Source organism: Chiloscyllium punctatum, chromosome 5 (assembly GCF_047496795.1).
Source record: "Chiloscyllium punctatum isolate Juve2018m chromosome 5, sChiPun1.3, whole genome shotgun sequence".
Taxonomy (NCBI): Eukaryota; Metazoa; Chordata; class Chondrichthyes; order Orectolobiformes; family Hemiscylliidae; genus Chiloscyllium; species Chiloscyllium punctatum.
In genome coordinates, this window is record NC_092743.1 from 45,974,226 (window position 1) to 45,997,289 (window position 23,064).

Sequence of the window (23,064 nt, forward strand, 5' to 3'; positions counted from 1 at the left end):
GATTGTACTCTCTGAGCAAGCTGTGTCTGCAAGACTGTGTGAGATTTGTAGTTTGACCATACTTGCAGAAAGGAGCAACTGACTCTAGTACGTGATACATTTTATCCTTTTGTGCTCAAGAATAAACCATTGGCCAAACAGATTTTTTTGTTTTCTAAAAGCCTGTTTTTACTTCCTCTTTACCTGAAATGAGTGCATTTGTGTTTGAGTTTTGGAAATATTGATAGAGATAAGCACTGATGCTTATATGTTGCTGATTGTGTATATTGGCCAATTATGCATCTTTATTGGAGAAGATTTGGTTTGATAATAAAGATTGAGAAATATTAACGAATTTAATTCATAGAACTTTTTTGTTGACATAGATAAGGTATTTAAATTTGTGATTACGTTACATATGATATATGAATCCAGAGCAGGAGTAGGCCATTTGTTGTTCGATCCTCATTCAACATTCAATAAGATCATGAATAATCTGATTGTAACTTCAAATCTACATTCCTGCCTACCCTGATAACTTTCAAACTCTTGCTTAATGAAAAACTATCTCTGCTTTAAAAAATAATCAAGGACTCTGCTTCCGCCACAGGAAAGAGTTCCATAGACTCATGACACTCAGGCAAAGTATAATCTCATTTCTGTTTTAAACATGTAACTTTACACTTTGATCCCTAGTTTTACATTCTCCCATATCAGGAAACATCCTTCCCACATCTACCCAATCAATATTCTTCAGAATTTTATATATTTCAACTGAGTCATCTCTTACTTTTCTAAGTGAATCTATCTATCCAGTGGATGCAAGCCTAGCTTGTGTAATCTTACATCATAAGACAACTAACCCATTCCTGGTATTAGTCTAGTAAACTATCTTTGAACTACTTCCTTAAATAAGATGACCAATATTACGTATCTAAGTAATTTACAAAAACAGTAAACAGTTACAGTCCCAGCATCAATCCTATGGCACGTTATTCATTGAATTGTGTCAATCTGAAAAGGCTCATTTACACCCACTCGGTGCAACCTGTTCGACGGTAATCCATGCCAATAAGTTACCCTCACACCATGAGGTTTTATTTTCTGCAATAAACTTTGACATGAAACTTTTTCAAATACCTTGTAGAAATCTAAGTACAGTTCCCCTTTTTCCAGAGAACTCCAATAGATTGGTCAATTTTAATTTCCCTTTCACAAAACTGTGGTGACTCTGCTGATTATCTTGAACTTATTCGTGTGTCCTGTTAAAACTTCTTTAATAGTTCATAACACATTCCTTATGATAGACATTATGCTAATTGGTCTACAATTTGCTGCTTTCTGTCTCCCTCCTTTTTGAATGAAAGAGTCATATTCCTTATCTTACAATCTCATTGGATCTTCCAAAATTAAGGAAGTTTTGGAAAGTTAAAAGCAATGCATCAACTATCTTATGATCTATTTATTTTAAGACTTTCGACCACATCTCTGATTGTGATTTCCTGAGTTCCTCCTTATTTCCTTTTCCAATTTATTGCTGCTTCTAGAATGGTATCTGTATTCTCTCGTGAAGACAAATGCAAAATACCTGCCCAATCTTTCTGACATTTTCTAATTTGCCACTATCAATGCTCATGTTTCACATTTTATAGCAAGAGTGTTCAATTTTTTAAAGCTTTTCACATCTTTCAATATTCATGGAAACTCTTACTATCTTTTTTTTCTATTTCTGGCTAGCTTTCACTCATGATCTAAGTTTTCCTTAATTAGGTTTGTGGTTTTATTTTATATTTTGTCCAATCTTTGTCCCTGTTACCTATCTTTGCACAATTGTATTACTTTTCATTCAGTCTCTATCTTTTACATTTCTAGTTAACCATGAATTGAGGAACTGGAACTTTTCTTACTCATTTAGAATTCTTTATATTCTGAAATCTCCTTAAATGTCTGCCAATGCAATTCTATTGACCTATTCTTTAACCTAATTTCCCAATTATGTTGGCCACTTTATTTTCATTTATGCATAATTGCCCTTCCTAATCTCAGATCCACTCCTGTCTTTTACAGACTGAGTGTAAAACTACATCAGGGTACCCTCCCTATGAGATCATTAATTAATCCTATTTGATTGGACAATACCAACCGCTCTTTGGTTGGCCTCAGAACATGCTGCTCTAAGAAACTATCCTGAAGACAGTCTATGAACTCTTTAATAAGGCTATCTTTGCCCATCTAACTATTCTGATTGATACATGGACCAAAGTCTCCCATGTTTTTTATTGTGCCTTTCTGATAGGCTCTTAAAATTTCTTCCTTTATACCTAGTGTACTCAGTGCTTGCTATCAAGGGGCCTGTTCACCACTCCCACAACTGATTTCTTATGCTTATCATTTCCCACTTCTCTACAAACTGTTTCCACACCTTGGTTTCTTGAACATAGGTCATCCCTCTCCATTGTGCTAACATTAACAGAGCAACCCCCGTCCATCTTTTCCTATTTTCCTGTCATTCCTAAATGTACCTTTCAAAGATTTGTGTCCCAATTAATGTCATCCTGCAGCAGTGTTTCTTTAATGGCGACCATATTGTATTTATTCTTTGCTATTTGCACTCTCATCAGCTCATCTAATCTGTCTGAGTGCAACCACTTGATGAAGGAGCGATGGTCCAAAAGCTAGTGTTTCCAAATTAGCCTGTTGGACTGTAACCTGTTGTGTGATTTTTAACTTTGTCCACCCCAGTGCAACACTGGCCCTTCCGCACTCTATCTGAATGTTTCAAATATCTTTCAAATATAGACATTTTAGTTTTATCCTTTTACTCCTTTTGTAAATTTTAGTCTTACTGTTGGATGACTCTTAGGTTCATACTCATTATGCAATCCTGTCCCAGTCTGTTTATAATTTCCTACACATTTTCCTTTGGCCTTGACACTACATTTTGATTTACCATATCTTCTCAAATGTAATCCTTGCTCCATTACTCTTTAAAATCTTTTCTACTTTGCTAATTATACTGCTGGCAAGTACGGCTCAGGTACACTGGTTTAAATCCCATTTGCCCCAGCAATAGTGCCCACTTCTCCTAAGTCAGTCTCTGAACTGTGCTTTCATCTCTCTGATTTGTCCTAAGGGATTTCACATGGCTCATGTAATAATGCAGAGATTATGCTCTAGACTTATGTACTTTGCTCCAGAGAATGTTGTCAATCCTCCTCACTATACTATCACCTAATACCTTCACATTCTTTCTTACTCCATCCTCCTAAGTGATTCCCTGTACCATTAGCTGGTTGTATAATACAAAGTCTGATGCACTTGTATCCCTGAAGGCCCTTTGCCTGAATACTAACCAAATTAGTCAACCCAACCCTAAGGGTATGACTGCTTCCTGGCACAAATAATCCATTTTCCCCCTAGCTCTTGCATCACAGTGTCTAGCTCAGCCAAAATTGGAGCATGAGAAAATATTTTTTAGAAGTTACAAGCACTGGAATCGTGGGACTTCAGTGATGGTGCAATCGTTCAGGCATGATCATAACAGGGCAGAGATGACTATTTTAAATATGAAACATCGAGGGAAGGGGAAAACATTGCTACATTTGATTCACTGTGGCTAATGAAATCAGAGATACGTTAGTATCATTTAAATGTTGATGTTATTTGAAGACATCTGCACATTTTATCAGAATACGCCAATATCTTTAAGATACATTTTCATAGAATTGTCACTGCACAAAAAAAGGAATTATGCCTGCACGAGATCTTTGAACTATCAGTGAAACATGGGCCATCCCTTGCTTTCCCTCAATTTCCCTGTCAATTCCTACTCTCTTGTTCACAATCCAATTCCAGCTTGATTTTACGATGTTTAAAACAATAATTCTCAAATATTTTAGATTGAAGGACACCATTTCAAACAGAAACTCCACCTCAACTCTAATAATGGAATTCATAACATGAAACCTCTGTATATGAATGCTATATTAATAAAACTTTTGGGAAAACAGATAGCATTTACTTACAAAGATCAGTGGAACAGTTGAACCTGATTTTTCTGTAAAGTCTATCTATCCTCATTGAAAGTACATAGAGATAAGAGCATCTCGACAACACCAAGGGAGCAGGAGGAGAGCAGAGCACTGGGGAAGCACACTACATGGACAGCAGAATGCTAGATTCAGCACAAAAAGGGAACAGCAGGAGAACAGGCGGAGCAGATTATACCGTCACTTGCAATTCACTTGCTGACGCTTGACTGGGGCAGCCTGAATGATTGCCCACTTGTCAACTGCATCACAGGTCCTCTGAGGACTTCTGCAGAACCTAGTCTGAGAACCTCTAGTTTAAAGAAATTGGTGGCTTACTGAAGACCAGAATAGGCTATAAATTAAAAAGAAAGGATTGCACTGGAGAGATTTTAAAACCTACTTTATTTTATTTTCTATGTGGAAAATATAATTTAATAATAGGAACTGTAATGCCATGCACAGGCCCTTGCATATATTAAATAATTTTCTTTTCAGAGGAAGAGAATAGCACACCATACATCCCAAATGAACTGATACTGAATAACAGATAGGAACTCAACTCAAGTTTTGCAAAATAACAATGAAGAAAGTAATGCAAGTAAAGAGTGACAAATCTCTAGAACCAGACGGTTTGCATCCTACATGTTTAAAACATGGTAGGTGAGACAGAGCGGTTGCCCTGATTGTGAATCTTTCAAGCTCTCTTAATACAGGAAACCATTATTTGGCTTAGAAACTGTGCATGACATTTAAGGACAGTGAGAGGTTGAAACCAAGGTTGCTTTCTTTTTCAGGTACACTCCTTCACCACTGTGTATTGATATTAGAGGTAGTGAATGTTTAAACTGTTAGATGCAGTGACTGTCAAGCTTTCTTCTATGTAGTTTTGGACTTATTCAGTGTTGTAGGAGCTGCAGTCACTCAGACAAGTGAAGACCATTCCATCACTCGACTGATGAATGCCTTGCAGATGATAAACAAGTGTGTTCATGTAAAAGGCCTCGCCTCTAACTTGCATTTATAGCCACAGTATTTATATGATTTGTCAAGTTCACTTTCTAGTCAATGATAACCACCAGGGTGTTGATGATGGGGGATTCAGGAATCCTAATGTATTTGAATATCATAAAGAATAGAAAATAGGAACAGGAGGAGGCCCATCACTCTACCATTCAACACAACCAAGACTGATCCTTTATCACAATCCCATCCTCCTGCTTACTCACTTTAGTCTTTGACACCTTTGGCCTCTAGAAATCTTTTTACATTTTAAAATATCCAGTGATTTTGCCTCAAACGCCTTCTATGATGGACAATTCTGTAGGTTTACCATTCTAAAAATGCAGAAATTTTCCCTTATCTCTGCCAAAAATATCTACTGTGTATCATGAGATCATGACGTCCACCCACCCCTAAGCCAGGGCAAACATTAGCCATATATCCAGTCTGTCCAGCCCCGTGAGAATTTTGTACATTTCAATGAGATTTGGTCTCATTCATCTAAACTCCCATTCTTCCCTCATAACAAGCCTACCATCCCCGCAATAAGCTTGGCAAACATTTGCTGCACCCCATCAATTTGCAGGTATTTCTTTTAAGTATGGAGACCAATACTGAACACAATGTGAAAAATAGATCAGCCTCTAATTTGAACAATTGAGTGTGCGAAGGTAACAAGGCAATATATTGAACAGTTTCAACAGCAGATTGGCCAAGAAAGGGAAGGAAGTGCATAATGTTATGGAGGTGGATGTTGGCAGGCTTCTTAATTGTAAGGTAATTACAGATTAATCATAACATTCTATTGAAGTCCAGTTCAAGTGGGGCAATACAGAGAGAGAAATGGAGTCAGCAGAAAGTATGGAGTAAAGGGTTAACTATACAAATTATACACATGTTTAGTAACTAAGTCACAGTGATGTCAGGTCATTGACTGGAAGCATGAATTAAGTTTGCTTGTCTATACTTACTTACATAGTTTATAGGCAATATTAACTGTTCGTGCTTGTATTGTGTCCATTCTTTCTATGAATTAATTGCTGGAAGCTCTTAATATTCCATTGTAAGGACAATGAGTGCATGATCTGACCTAAATATTTAGCTGATGAAAGTAATAGGTCACCCAAATCTGGGTGCTAGAACAGATACAATAAAGGGATCCAAACAGTTGGTGTCGAGGTAGATGATGACTCGATGTTTGGAGATTTAAGGGGACCAAAAAGAAGAACTTTGATCAGGAAGAGAATTGGGCCAAGAATACATTTTTTGAGGACTTCAAATAGCATGGGAGTAGAATGTCATTTGTTAAAATATTCAATTTAGATAGCAATAATAGAACAAAGTGATTGCACTTCACAAAACTGGAAAATGGAGTAAAGATATTTGAGGAAGCTGGTGTAACCAATGTGCCAAACGATGTAGAGAAATCAAGGACGACAAGAGACTTAATGCATTACAGTTCATCACAGAGAATGACATCTGTCACTTTAGTTGGCGCAATTTCTGATGTCAGATTGTCAGAAACCTGATATAAAGGATTCAAACAAGTTAACAAAAATGTTATATTTCTATCTTTTTCCATTCACTTAGTGGCTTCAATCTAGTTTATTTCTAACAATTTACATTTACTATAGTGCCTTAATGGAATGTGTCAAGGCACTTCAGGGGAATATTATAAAACAAATCATAACAGTGGGCCACATAAGGATGTATCGTGTCAGATAACCAAATGTTTGGTCAAAGAAGAACATTTTAACAATTCTCTTAAAAAGAAGAAATCAAGATGAAGAGATGTAGGAAAATATTCCAGAGCATGGGGGCCTAGGCAATTAAAAACATGGCCATCGATAATGCAGCAATTTAAATTGGACATTCTCAACAGGCTGGAATGATAGGAGCCCGGACCTTTATTGACTGGGAAGGTCAGGCCGTGGACCCATTTGAAAACAACAATGAGAATTCTAAAATCCAGATGTTGACTGTGAGCAAAAGTCAGCCAGCGAGACTACTTATTGATTATGACATGGGCAGCTGAGTTTTGAATGATTTCATGTTTACTAAGGATAGAATGTGGGAGACTAGACTAGCCAGGAGTGTAGCAGAATGGTTGCATGTCAAAGTAATAAAGGAATGAATGACTGTTTGTTTCAACAGGACATAAGCTGAGATGGCAGGGCAAAGTCAGGCAATATTATAGAGGTGAAAAGAGGCAGTCTTAATGATGGCATGACTGAAGTCAGAAGGTCATTTCAGGTTTAAACATGCCATCCAATTTGTGAACAGACTGGCTTAAACTCAGATTGTTGCCAAGAAGAGGAACTGAGTTGGTATCGAGGGGACGAGGTTTGATGTGAGGATGGAAAATAATACTCACTGTCTTCCAAATATTTATTGGACAAAAATTCTGACAACCCAATAGTAAATATTAGATAATCATTCTTGTAACTTAGCAACAGAGAATAAATTAAAAAGAAGTACTGTTGAGGAAGCCAGCTATCATCATGATTGACATAACAGCTAGTGCTCTTGGATGATGCTGACCATGGGAATCATGTAAATGAAAAATAGGCATCAACATTGGCAAGCTAATTTGACTGGCAAAGAACAAGATGTTTCTGTAATACTTATGGATGAGTTTAATTGCTGAAATCACATACATGAGATTCCTTAACAGTCATATAGTCATAAAGATGTACAGCACAGAAACAGACCCTGCGGTCCATGCCAACCAGGTATCCGAAATTAATCTAGTTCCATTTGCCAGCATTTGGCCCATATCCTTCTAAACCCTTTCCTATTCATCTAGATGCCATTTATATGTTGTAATTGTACCAGCCTCCACTACCTGCTATAGTAGCTCATTCCATACACCACTATCTGCATGAAAAAGTTGCAGGTCCCTTTTAAATCTTACCCCAATCACCTAACCCCATGCCCTCTAGTTTTGGACTCCCCTACCCAGTCCCACAGTGGGAAGTCTCTCTCACCCACACTTCCCAATTACACCGACCATCTTGAACTAAATACTTTCTTGCTATTTCACCGAACAGCTACGAAACAACCTAACCCTCACTGCAATCATTACCTCAGAAGATTACCTTTGCTTCAAAAAGGAGAATTGCAAAAGCCCAGTCAGAAATAAAAGATGTACTAGTTATAGGTTTGCCATGGAATTAAAACATCAGTGTCTGTAAACATAAATTAAGACCAATTTGGAAGTTAACATTTAACTGTTACAAATGTCACCAAAGAATTTAAAAGTTTCTGAGTGATATGAAAAGTTTCATTCAAGTAGAACACCCATTTTGAACAAGACTTCTGAATAAAATTTGAGGCAATTGTAGGAGAATTATTTGTGACCAAAAGATTTGCAATACTGATTTTCCATTCACCATTAACTTCCGGCTGTAGAGTACTAGTGGCAATATATTTAGTGTGTGATGTTTGTACTGCTGGCACGTTGATACTCTATTATAGTACAGTAGTTCCAATATGATACTCAGCGCTGGAGAGTTCAGCCTGTCAAGCACTGTCACTTCATCTCTGGAAAGTATGTACTGAGAGGAGGAGGATAACATTAAGATTACTTGGTAGAGACCAGGTGCATTAGTACAAATCAGTTATCAACTCAGCTAGGGATCTTTTGATAAAATTTAACACCAGCACGTTATTTTTTTTTTGTCAGAAAGCACTTGTTTATATTTAACACTCTGCATTATTTCTGTGTTTTTAATTTTTTTCATGGAAATAGTTGTTAACCTATTAAGATTGTTCAATGAGTCATCATGATTTTTAATGATTGTATTTGAACTTAACAATATAACTGACCTGATTTGAATTGGCAAGAACAAAGTTAAATAATGTACATGTTATGTCAAATTCCATGGCTAGCCTATGTGAATAACATTTTCTCAAATTTAGCCAACCACAACCAAGGCAGAACGAACTAGTACAAGTCAGGCTACTGAAATTCAGAACATAGTACCAAATCTTCCGAATCAAAGAACCAGGAATGTAAAGAGTCATAAAGCTCCAGCACCTACCAGCAAGCAGCGTAGAGCACCATCAAGAGCTAAGCAAACTTACATGGTAACTTACATGGCGGTGGGGACAAGCCATTTCGATTTAAAATGCCACCCATTAACACAAAGTTCATTTCCTCAGCTGAACACTGGAATACTTCAACATATCTGTCCTTCATTGTTCTTTTGTGACGCTTCTGAGAAGTCAGGAATGCTCGATCTGATGATTTCATTTGGATAAAGGCATCACCTGAAGGACGGCCCTAAGAGGTAATTGTGCTCCTGTTAATAAGTCTGGCAATGATCTCCCTTCTCAGAAAGAAATCCCTGATCTAGTACAGCTTTATTAACACACGCTAGGAAAACAAAAGAAATTTAATAAACTCAGACCTATTTTAATCTACTCTTTACTTGGAAGAAAATTAATTTTGTTAGAAGTTGTTCTTTTGGGTAATTTGTCAGTCTGTACTTTCTATCTAATATTTACCAATTGGGAGACATTTTCCATACAGTGGAATCTTACCTCCTTTAAAGATTTTCAGAAGTTGAAACCATAAGTGGGCCTGAACCCTGCTGATACTTATTTATCCATGTCTGTAATCATACTGGAGGCAACCAATTCTCTGGTCTGTCCCTGGTTGACTCATCCATTATTAGACAATTTGGGGACTTGCCAATTAGTCTTGCCTGCAGCCCAGCCAGAGGAACTGGAAGATGCTAAAGCAGGAAGAACACAAGGGTTCTTCAAACTAGAGGAAACCTGTAAAGAAAATTATTTACCAGTCCATCACTATGACCACTAAATTACTGAGGCTGTGTTGGCCCTCAGGCTGAGACAGAAAGGCTGACTCTAAAGACCTGCCAAGCGTCTTCCACAAATTGAGATATGTTTTCTGCTTAAATCACACTGTTGAAAATCACACAACACCAGGTTATAGTCCAACAGGTTTATTTGGAAGCACTAGCTTTCGGAACACTGCTCCTTCATCAGGTGATTGTGGAGAATAAGATTGTAAGACACAGAACTTATAGCAAAAGTTTCCAGTGTGATGCAACTGAAACTATATATTGAAAAAGATCCGATTATTTGTTAAGTCTCTCATCTTTTAAAATGACCATGTTGGTATCAGTTCTTTCATATGATTTGGAGATGCTAGTGTTGGACTGGGGTATACAAAATTAAAAATCTGGTGTTGTGATTTTTAACTTCTTTCATATGTAAATTGCAAAACTTTTAAAAAAAATGTTACATTCTCAAGTGCACTTTAACAATTGCACTTGAGAATTATCTGTCCAGATACAGTGTTGAAGGTGTTAACTCCCTGTGAGACTGTCTGTGCCACAATGGTCAGACTAATTCTAATCTGAAAAACAGATTTTCAGAATCTTACAGATATTCACGCAGTTTTTGAGCAAAGTAAAATGTAATTCTGCAAGTACAAATTCACCCCACAAACTTTTACGTGCATGTGTGTGTATGTGTGTGTGGGGGGGGTGGAGGTTAAGTGTGTGTGTGTAGTGCAATGGGGTCACCTGTAGTGGGACATGAACCCAAGGTCCCAGTTGAGGCTGTTCCCATGGGTACCGAACTTGGCTATTAGCCTCTGCTTGGCCACTTTTCATTGTTGCCTGTCCCGAAGTCCGCCTTGGACTCAGCCAACATTGTCTATCTCATACACTGCAGGCAAGGATGCCCTGAGGCATGGTACATTGGCGAGACCAAACAGAGGCTACAGCAATGGATGAATGGACACTGCAGAACGATCAACAGACAAGAGTGTTCCCTCCCAGTCGGCGAACACTTCAGCGGTCCAGAAATGTTGACCTCAGACCTTCGGGTGACCGTACTCCAAGGTGGACTTCGGGACAGGCAACAATGAAAAGTGGGCAAAAGTGAGGACTGCAGATGCTGGAAGCCAGAGTTTAGATTAGAGTGGTGCTGGAAAAGCACAGCAGGTCAGGCAGCATCCGAAGAGCAGGAAAATCGATGTTTCAGGCAAAAGCCCTTCATCAGGAAAAAGTGGGCGAGCAGAGGATGATCGCCAAGTTTGGTACCCATGGGAATCGCCTCAACTGGCCTCATGTCACACTACAGGTGACTCCTTTCCACTATGCACACACATAGATAGATGAACACAGCCAGACAGACACACACACACTCTCATACAAACTCTCTCTCATACACACACATACGTTCCCACACACACCCACTCACAGACTTAAACCTCTTTACACTCACAGTCAAACACATAAACACATACAAACAATCAAACACATACACACACCCTCTCACAGACGCTCATAACCTCCCTCACTATCCACCCCCCAACCTCCCCCCTCCTCCCCCCCCCCCAACATAAACACACATACCCACATGCACATACACATAGAAGTTTGTGGGGTGAATCTGTACTTGCAAAATTACATTTTACTTTACTCAGAAACTGCATATATCCAAGTAAGATTCTGGAAATCCGTGTTTTAGATTATAATCAGTCTGACCATTGTGGCACAGACAGCCTCACAGGGAGTTAACACCTTCAATACCTTATCTGGGCCGACATGACATCAATTGTTAAAGTGCACTGGAGAATGTAACTTATAAAAAAAAGTTTTGCGATTTGCATATGACAGACCTGATACCAAAATGGTCATTCTAAAAGTTGACAGACTTAACAATCAATCGGGTCTTTTTCAATATATATAATTTCAGTTACATCACACTGGAAACTTTTGCTTTAAATTCTGTGTCTTGCACAGACATCGAATAAGACTTCTAGCAGTCTTGTTCTCCACAATCACCTGATGAAGGAGCAGTGCTCCAAATGCTAGTACTTCCAAATAAACCTGTTGGACTATAACGTGATGTTGTGTGATTTTTAACTTTGTACACTCCAGTTCAATACCGGTGTCTCCAAATCATGTTTGCTGCATGACATTTTCAAGCAATTAGTACTTTCCATAACTGAATAAGCCAGACAAAATCTATCTAGATAAAGAACATTAGATCACAATTGCAGAAGTAATCCTATTTTATCACTCACTAATGTTGAATGAGTGTACTTCTTGACATATATCAGATTTAACATACCTCTACTAACATCCTAAAATTAAAGTTTGTGAGAAGATTTGTAGCTCGGGTGCTTGTTGTTGTGGTTCTGTTCGCCGAGCTGAGAATTTTTGTTCCAGACGTTTTGTCCCCTGTCTAGGTGACATCCTCAGTGCTTGGGAGCCTCCTGTGAAGCGCTTCTGTGTTGTTTCCTCCGGCATTTATAGTGGTTTGTCTCTGCCGCTTCCAGTTGTCCGTTCCAGCTGTCCGCTGCAGTGGCTGGTATATTGGGTCAAGGTCGATGTGTTTGTTGATGGAATCTGTGGATGAGTGCCACGCCTCTAGGAATTCCCTGGCTGTTCTCTGTTTGGCTTGTCCTATAATAGTGTTGTCCCAGTCGAACTCATGTTGCTTGTCATCTGTGTGTGTGGCTACTAAGGATAGCTGGTCGTATCATTTCTTGGCTAGTTGGTGTTCATGGATACGGATCATTAGCTGTCTTCCTGTTTGTTCTATGTAGTGTTTAGTGCAGTCCTTGCATGGGATTTTGTGCACTACGTTGGTTTTGCTCATGCTGGGTATCGGGTCCTTTGTCCTGGTGAGTTGTTGTCTGAGAGTGGCTGTTGGTTTGAGCTGTTATGAGTCCTAGTGGTTGTAGTAGTCTGGCTGTCAGTTCAGAAATGTTCTTGATGTATGATAACATGGCTAGTCCTTTGGGTTGTGGCATGTCCTCATTCTGTTGTCTTTCCCTTAGGCATCTGTTGATGAAATTGCAGAGGTATCCGTTTTTGGCGAATACATTGTAGAGGTGTTCTTCTTCCTCTTTTTGCAGTTCAGGTGTGCTGCAGGTATACAGGAAAGCCACACACACAGACCACGTCCTGAACTATGAAAACAACCACCCCAACACACACGAAAGAAGTTGCATCAAGACAATGCTCAAAAGAGCCACAACACACTGCAGCACACCTGAACTGCAAAAAGAGGAAGAAGAACATCTCTACAATGTATTCGCCAAAAACGGATACTCCCGCAATTTCATCAACAGATGCCTAAGGGAAAGACAACGGAATGATGACGTGCCACAACCCAAAGCACTTGCCACGTTACTATACATCAAGAACATTTCTGAACTGACAGCCAGACTACTACGACCACGAGGACTCATAACAGCTCACAAACCAACAACCACTCTCAGACAACAACTCACCAGGACAAAAGGACCCGATACCCAGCATGAACAAAACCAACGTAGTGTACAAAATCCCACGCAAGGACTGCACAAAACACTACTACAGGAAGACAGCTAATGATCCGTATCCATGAACACCAACTAGCCACGAAACGACACGATCAGCTATCCTTAGTAGCCACACACACAGATGACAAGCAAAATGAGTTTGACACTACTATTATAGGACAAGACAAACAGAGAACAGCCAGGGAATTCCTACAGGCATGGCACTCATCCACAGATTCAATCAATAAGCACATCGATCTGGACCCAATATACCGGCCACTGCAACAGACAGCTGGAACTGACAACCGGAAGCGGCAGATTCAAACCACTACAAATGCTGGAGGAAAGATCACAGAAGCGCTTCACAGGAGGCTCCCAAGAACTGAGTATGTCACCTAGACAGGGGATGAAGCGTCTGCAACACAAATTCCCAGCTCGGCGAACAGAACCACAACATCCTAAAATTAATGCGAGATTCTCAATAAAATTTGATTTACTTTCTTACCTGCTGATTTAACACCATATGCACTCCATGAGGTCGTATATCAGAAGTAAATTCACCTAGGAACTGTAGAATGTCCTCAATAGTAGCAGCGTAAGGTAAGCCTCGCAAACGAATACAGTCACGCAGATTAGTAGATGGCACAAATGGTTGGGGTATCATAGGAATAATAGGAGCAGGAGCTATGGGCATGAGAGGAGTGGATGTATATCTGTTAAGAACCTGTAGAAAATTTAAACATAAAAAAAGGATATTAAGTTTCTAAAGCAAATATATTCCCTAACCTAAAGAAAATTCCCTTAAATTTCAAATTTCTGAAACTGGTAAAACTAGTTCAATAACTACTCATAGAGTCATAGAGATGTACAGCACAGAAACAGACCCTTCAGTCCAATCGTCCATGTCGACCAGATATCCCAATCTAGTCCCACTTGCCAGCACCTGGCCGATATTCCTCCAAACCCTTCCTAGTTATATACCCATCCAGATGCCTTTTAAATGTTGCAATCGTACTGGCCTCGACCACTTCCTCTGGCAGATCATTCCACACACGTACCACCTTCTGCATGAAAAAGTTGCCCCTTAGGTCTCTTTTATATCTTTCCCCTCTCATCCTAAACCTATGCTCTCTAGTTCTGGATTCACCCATGCCAGGGAAGAGACTTTGTCTGTTTATCCTATCCATGCCCTTCATGATTTTATAAACCTCTATAAGGTCACCCTTCAGCCTTTGATGGTCCAGAGAAAACAACCCCAGCCTATTCTTTTTTCTCATTCAACTTCATTTTATTGGTGGAATTTGCTGACCACTCAAGTTTGATTCACATTTAAAATTTTTGCAACAATTCCTCTCTGGAACTTTCAAGCTATTCTCCTCACACATAATTTGCCTTTGGTTTCTAATGAGTGCCATACAGATTTTGTGAAGTCTAAGTGTGATACTGAAGGAAGTAATTATTTGCTATTGCACAAAACTTGAAAGTCAAAAAACCACACAACACCAGGCCACAGACCAACAGGTCCACCTGGAAGCACCAGCCCCTGGAGCGCTGCCCCCCCCACCCCCCACCCCATCACAACCACCTGATGAAGGAACAGCAGTGCCGCTGTGTGATTTTTAACCTTGCCCACCACAGTCCAATACTGGCACCTCCTACTCATGGCACCAAACTTGAACACCAAAACAAGTGTGTCAGAGAAAAGCATGCTCAAGTCATGTTTTTAATATATTCCCAGTAGATGTTTTTCGTAAAAAAAATTTAGTTTTTCTTAAGTAAATTACAAAATTAATACAAAATAGTGTATCCACTTTATAATATAATAACAGCACCAATATAAAATTAAGAAAACTAACTACTAATCTATTCTACAAACTACCGAAACACAAAATAAGATATAAGAAAGAAAACTCTACGTATAAAAAAAAGACTACAGTGTCGTACATTATTGACAACAAAAAAGGGGAAAAAAAAGTAAATAAATAAATAAACACACATTCAAACTAAAATTTTACCACATCCAACAAAACCTGTATTTTGGTTCAGGTGCCCCTGAACCAACAAACATCATCCTTACAGCAAAACAAAGACCCTAAACACTATGGCCAGTACATCTGCATCGGTGTAGTTCAAAAAGGGCTGCCATGTTCTGTAAAATAATTCCATTTTTTTGGTGCACCATATTCGTAAGGAAGTCCAGGCAAATATATTCCATAACAATCCGATGCCAATTCAAAAGTCCCGGGGGGCTTTCCAATATCCAACTTACCAAAATATTTTTCCTCGCACAAACAGAAAGGATAGTAAATAGTTTCTTCCCGTATGCATCGAGAGAAGGAAAATTTGGAAAGCCCAAAAGGAGAGACAACACTGGGTCCAACCCAATCTCCGTTCCCAAAATCTTCGCCAAGGCATTCGCTATACTGTCACAATATCTACAAATCTTATGGCATGTCCACAGACAATGACTGAGAGTACCAACTTCTATTTTACATTTAGGGCACATTGTGGATGCTCTTGCCTTGAACTTTGCAAGTCGCTCTGTTGCCATATGAGCCCTATGTAGTATCTTCAATCAAATAGCCTGAGTTTATTACAGGTAAGATCTTCCTAGCACTTCCCCAGATATCCTTCCACACCCTAAGGAGATTTCCATCTCTAATTCTTGATTCCAGGTTTTATATAATCATTCCATGTCCTTCGATACCTTATTATCTAGTGAGTGGTAGAGAGTACTGACCGAGGGTGCACCCATTGGCTGAAGCACTCTCCTTTCCATATCTGACGTGTATAGATTAGTCATCAATGTGGTCTTTTTTTGTATGAAATCTCGTAGTTGAAAATATCAAAAAAGGTCTTTGTTAGGCAACGCGAACTTTTGACGCAACTGTACGAAGGACATCATGACCTCCCCATTGAACAGATCTCCCAAACAGGAGATACCTCTGGACTCCCAAATTTTAAATCCAATGTCAGTCAAGCCTGGCTGAAATCCCAATATTCCCACTATAGGAGTAGAAGGAGAGGGTTTCTGTGAATTACCTTCATCCTGTCGCATCATCCTCCAAGCTTTGATAGTGTTCAGTACACTTATTGAGTTAGGTTTTGCTGTTCAAATTAAAGTATTAAAAATCTGCACAAAGAGAACTTTAACTAAAATATATGCATGTATGAATTGTCTTGATGAAGTAAAGTGACTCTATGTACTTGGTTTTGAAATTTGAACTATAACGAATGGGCACTGGGATAGCTAGTTTATCCTAAATCTCCTGACATGATCAGCATGTCCTTCTACTTCATTCATCCTCATGAGCTAACCAAGCTGCTCCTTAAATGCATCTATTCTATTCATAGAGTCATAGAGATGTACAACATGGAAACAGACCCTTCGGTCCATCCTGTCCACGCCGATCAGATATCCCAACCCAATCTAGCCCCATCCCCAGCCTGTTCAGCCTCTCCCTATAGCTCAAACACTCCAACCCTGGCAACATCCTTGTAAATCTTTTCTGAACCATTTCAAGTTTCACAACATCTTTCTGATAAAAAGGAGACCAGAATTGCACGCAATACTCCAACAGTGGCCTAACCAATGTCCTGTACAGCCACAACATGATCTCCCAACTCCTGCACTCAATACTCTGACCAATAAAGAAAAGCATACCAAATGCCTCACTTCAGCTACTTTGCATAGAGTGTCTGTTAGTTAAAGGGGCAGGGGCTCTCACCAGGCAATAAATTTCTGCTTGATTGAGGGCAAGGACATGGAATGGGCGGGTGACTACTGACAACAAAGGGGTGGCATAGTAGCTCAGTGGTTATTACTGATGCCTGATAGCCTGAAGGACCCAGGTTCAATACTACCTTCTGGTGACTGTCAGTGTGGGGTTTGCATATTTTCCCCGTATCTGTGTAGGTTTGCTCTGGTTTCCTCCCACAGTTCAAAGATGTACAGGCTAGGTGAATTGGCTATGGTAAATTGCACATAGTGTGCAGGGGTGTGCAAACTTTGTGGATTAACCATGAGAAATGCAGAGTTATAGGGTAGGGAATGCTCTTTGGAAGATCAGTGTGGACATAATGGGCTGAATGGCCTGCCCCCACACTGTAGGGATTCTATTCTAACTCTTCCCTTTTCCTTGGGATGCTCATCAATTCTGGGGCTACAGAAATTGCAGTATGGACAGCGGTCACTATTGCTTGCATGATGCTGCCATTTACTGAAAGCTCTTTGTCTCTAATAGGCTGACAGCTTTTTGGGAAGTGGGACATGGTATACTGGAATCTTCCATTGGGAAGAAGGCCTGCCAGTGCCCTCAGAAGTACCTAGCAGGCAGGAGGTCCGATGGGCATTCCATCTAAATGAACAAAGGTGTACATGAGCCAAATTAAAGGATTCCACCTATTGTTTCAGTTGTGAAAGGGCATAGGTTGGACACCACAGGGATCTGTTGGCATGGAGGGACATTTGTTGGATGGATGGGGAAACATAGCTGTTCTTTTTGACTCAGCTGAAGGATTCAGCTCTTTATTTCTCCTTACAGCTTCTGGATTTCTTAAGGCATTAAAACAAAACAGCTCTTACAAATATGAGGCACACTCTTTAATGTTTCAGGTCACCTCGTGAAATTAAATGGGACACCCACACTTCTCATTCATTAAAATCAGATGTGCAATGCCCATTTCAAAAAATATTAAACCACTAGTCAGGCAGCATGGTGACTCAGTGATTAGTACTGCTGTCTCACAGCACCAGGAACCCGGATTCAATTCCAGCCTTGGGTGACTGTCTGTGTAGAGTTTGCATGTTCTCCCTATGTCTGTGTGAGTTTCCTGTTGGTGCTGCAGTTTCCTCTCAGGATCTAAAGGTGTGCAGATTAGGTGGATTGGCAATATTAAACTGCCCATAGTGACCAAGGATGAGCAGGTTAGGTGCATAAGCTATGGGAAATGCAGGGTTACAGTGATGGGGAGGTCTTCAGAGAATTGGTGTGGACCCAATGGGCCGAATGGTCTGCTTCCATACCGTCAGGATTTTATGACTAACCAACCGCAGACGTAACAAAACTAAGTATTTGCACAGGATGTTTATCCATTGCTGTTAAATTATTACCAAATCCACTGGCAAGATCGATGGAGAATATTTTAATGAACATCACATTTTGTTACAGTGCAATCTGTTGTTATCAGTCAGCAGCATTTGAATTACCATTGTAAAAAACTAAAGTAACAATTAACTGGTTGAAATGGTGTCTAAATGACAATAAATTCTTGATTATAGAATACACTATAACTATTTTGCAATAAATATTTTGTCATATCATTACAGCAGGAAGGAGGACTGCTGCAATAACTACTTTATGTCATGGTACTGCCAATATATAACAGTGTTCCTTTGGATCTACATGTTCCCCTATGTTAGTTGTATCCTTATTGGAAGAATAGCTAAGTAGGTAATGTCACTAGACGTACTTAACATGCTTCTGGTATTTATTCACGACATAGCAATAATGCATTGTACTCCTGAAGATTCAAAGATTTTTGTGTAACACTGCCAAGCAGATTTTTGTTATTCATATAGCTGCGAAGCAATTATGGGTTGGTATTGAGGTTAACAATCCATCCAAACCATTCATAATAAAGCACTACTGGGAAATCCATTACTTGATGCCTCTGCCTTATCATGCTTTACTGAAAACTCGGTGCCAACCAGAGTGGGTTTTAAAATTAGATTCTCTTTGTTTTTTTTATGGACAGAGACAGAGACAGGTTTATATTTTTGGTTTCTAACCAACATATTCTCCTTTCTGTTCTTTGTGCTTTTGTAAAATTCCATGGGTAATATCAGTTATCTGTTACATTGAATAAATGGCCATTCTGCATATAAAAAGTTTGGATAGTTAGACCAAGAAATTGAAGCTGATGTATCCACTTTAATATGTAGCTTGTCCATTGCCTATGCGGATCAGGGAGCCCAACTCCTATTTTAGACCCATTTCTGACATGTGTTGATGCCTGATCATGGTGTGGGTAGTCTTCTCAGGGAGAATATCCAAATATAAGTGAAAGGCATTAAACTGTAGGTTTTCCCAATTGTATCATTGATTGTTACTCAGTTAATTTTAAGTGGGTTAGTACTGCAAACTCAGCTAGAGTACAACACAATATCTCTTAACTATGGAGTTGGCCTAATGGATCTCAACTTTGCCAAATATTCACTTGCACTACATACCATTCAGGAAATCACATATGGAGTCATAGAGATGTACAGCACTAAAATAGATCCTTCGGTCCAACTCGTTCACGCCAACAAGATATTCCAACCTAATCTAGTCCCACTTGCCAGCACCCAGCCCATATCCCTCCAAACTGTTCCTATTCATATATCCATCCTGATGCCTTTTAAATGTTGTACCTGTACCAGCCTCCACCATTTTTTCTGGCAGCTCATTGCATACACACACCACTCTCTATGTGAAAAAGTTGCCTCTTAGGTTTCTTCTAAATCTTTCCCCTCTCACCCTAAACCTATGCCCTCTAGTTCTGCAATCCCCCACCTCAGGAAAAAGACCTTGTCTATTTATTTTTGATTTTATATTTGATATAAAATATAAATATTTTATATTTATATTTGATTTTATAAACCTCCACAAAGTCACACCTCAGCCTACGGGGAAAACAGCCGCAGCCTATTCAGCCTCTCGCTATAGCTCAAATCCCCCAACCTTGGCAACATTCTTGTAAATCTTTTCTGAACCCTTTCACGTTTGATAACATCCTTCCGATAGGAAGGAGAACAGAATTGTACGCAATATTCCAACTGTTGCCTAACCAACATCCTGTACAGCCGCAACATGACCTCCTGACTCCTATACTGAATATCTGACCAATAAAGGAAATGCCTTCTTCACTATCCTATCTACCCATGACTCTACTTTCAAGGAGCAATGAAACTGCACTCAAAGGTCTCTGTTTTCAGCAACACTCCCTAGGATCTTACCATTAAGGGTGTAAGCCCTGCTAAGATTTGCTTTCCCAAAATCTCGCATTTATCTAAATTAAACTCCATCTGCCACACCTCAGCCCATTGGTTCATCTGATCAAGATCCCATTGTAACCTGAGGTAATCCTCTTCGCTGTCCACTATACCTCCTATTTTGGTGTCACCTGCAAACTTACTAACTATACCTCTTATGTTCACATTTATATAAATGACAAAAAGTAGTGGAGCCAGTACCAATCCTTGTGACACTCCACTGGTCACAGTCCTCCAGTCTGAAAAACACAACCCTCCCGCACCACCATCTGTCTTCCACCTTCGAGCCAGCTCTGTACCCAGACGGCTGGTTCTCCTGTATTCCATGAGATCTAATCTTGCTAACCAATCTCCCATGGGAACCTTGCCAAATGCCTGAATGAAGTCCACATGGATCACGTCCACCGCTCTGCCCTCATCAAACCTCTTTGTTACTTTTTCAAAAAACACAATCAAGTTCATGAGATATGATTTCCCACACACAAAGCCATGTTGACTATTTGCATTGTTGTATCTGGGTATGACCATTGCAAAAATATATACAAACAATATGATGATTTTCTGTTTTGTGCCATCTAATGAAATCAGGAATGCTGAAATAGAACATGAACATGCAAATGATTTCAAAGAAATATCAAAAAAGAGCATGCAAATACACAAGGTTTCCTGCTGCGCTTCACTGTAGTACTTCAAATAACAGGAAAGCCACGAGTAGGTCTGATATTCAACACATAACCTTTGTTGATGGAGTTTATTAAAAGTGACTCACCACTTCAAAGACAATAATTGGTAATGAAAAAGAGAAAGCTTGAAAAAGGTGCTGTCAGGACATTTTCAATTCTTCATTCCATGATTTGAATCAATTAACATGACCATCAAAAGTATGGCATGACTAACCTGTTGAACTTCAGCTGCTGTACTCCTGAACAGTTCAATGTACCGCTTGCCCAACATATCCTTGTGTTTTTTGAGGGCATTTTGGGCATACCCCTCACAGCCAAACAACACAAAAGCATCACCCGTTGGTCTCTCATCAGGATACTTGACGAAAAGGATTCCCTCTTTTCCACCTGTTACTGGGCAGTTTGATCCAAAAAATGTCAAGACATTTTCTGCTGTGGCTGTGAATGGAAGGCCACGCATACGAATAATAACCTGATTCTCTTTCGATAAGAACTGTGCAACTTCATTCGAGGTACCTAGAAAGATACGAAGTGACTTTAAGTAAGTGGCTGATAGAAGAAAGAAGATAATACACGTGCATCCACATAAAGCATATCACATAATTACAAGTTACCAGAACAGCAGAATTTAGCCAAACAGATGATTTGAATCATAGGTTCTGAAGCAAAGACTTGGAACATGTCTGTAGCTGGGGCATTTTTCATGCTTTCTGTATGCATAGCATTTTCAAGTTTGAAATCTTCTACTTCAAATTTAATCTGGGACAATAGATCAGTGATTGGTTGCCAGTCACAACACAGCCTCCATGTGCACAAGTAAAGGCAAATACGGGTACACAATTGTATTGGAGATGAAATGATTATTTTGCTATTTAGATGAGATTACCTACAGCATTGAAACAGGCCCTTCAGCCCAACAGGTCCACAGTGACCCTCCAGAGAGTAACCCAAACAGACCCATTTCCCTACATTTACCCTAAACACTATGGACAATTTAGCATAGCCAATTCACCTGACTTGCACATCTTTGGATTGTGGGAGGAAACCGGAGCACCCGGAGGAAACCCATGCAGACATGGGGAGAATATGCAAACTCCACACAGTCACCCGAGGTGGGAATCAAACCTGGGTCCCTGGCGCTGTGAGGCAGCAATGCTAACCACTGAGCCACTGTGCCACCCTACATTTAGAAATCACTCAAGGGAGAAAACTAAGAATGGCAGATTCCTGTAGAACTGTACTTTCGTCAGCTCAATCAGGAGTCAGGGAAAAATAGAGGATGATAAAGAAGGAAACACAGCACCTGACTGTTTATGAAAATCAAACAATCTGATTGACTTAGTATCAACAATTCTCTTAGTTAAACCCTAAAATCTGTATGCTTTTGTTTTGATGGTTGGTAACTTTCAAATCCAAGTAACCTGATTGAAATTTAAACCAGAAATGCCCACCCAGATTTCATTAGAACACATAGTTTTTTCTTCTTTTGATTCTTTGCCATTCAGTATTAAACTTCTGCATTCCAGTGCTGAACCTGTGCTTCAGATTATCTTGATTATACAGATGTTAACATTTCCCTCCATGTTATCAGCTTATAATGTTAAACTCAATCCATAAAGTGCGCATCTCTACTTTCTTGGATTGCAAAGTAATATCAAAATACAAGAAACATATGCTCCAACTTTACCTCCTGCAATTTTCAGAAAATCTTCCCCTGTTGCCTTGTATACCTGGAGAAGATTTAACAATGAGAATATTGTGCAAAATAGCTGTTGTGTTTTCAGTATACAGTACACTTGAAAAGCACTTCATTGGCTGTAAAGTGCTTTGGAATGCCCAGAGATTATAACTACTCAAATGCAATGTTTTTTCCTATCATTGACACATAGATGTTTTGTAAATATTAGATTTCAAAGTGCAAATTATCATATGAAGCTCACTCTATTTGCTACATTCACAATATGTTAAACACGAGACAATGAAAATGATGCATGGTGTTGTGATATCACTTTCGAATGACGTCCC

General features: G+C 39.4%; 1 protein-coding gene across 4 annotated transcripts in view; it reads right to left on the bottom strand.

Annotated features, from left to right (window-relative positions):
• The window catches only part of LOC140477044 (epithelial splicing regulatory protein 1-like), an 82,145-nt gene that overhangs the window by 33,160 nt on the left and 25,921 nt on the right, over nt 1-23,064 (bottom strand). For 3 of the 4 annotated variants that reach the window (XM_072570215.1, XM_072570212.1, XM_072570214.1), the window contains 4 exons: nt 22,727-22,769; nt 21,254-21,555; nt 13,826-14,044; nt 9,096-9,294 (listed from right to left, as the gene is read on the bottom strand). In XM_072570215.1, coding sequence (XP_072426316.1) covers nt 9,096-9,294; nt 13,826-14,044; nt 21,254-21,555; nt 22,727-22,769 — 763 coding nt within the window. The remainder of the gene's footprint in view (nt 1-9,095; nt 9,295-13,825; nt 14,045-21,253; nt 21,556-22,726; nt 22,770-23,064) is intronic. The other variant, XM_072570213.1, reaches the window with a different exon arrangement.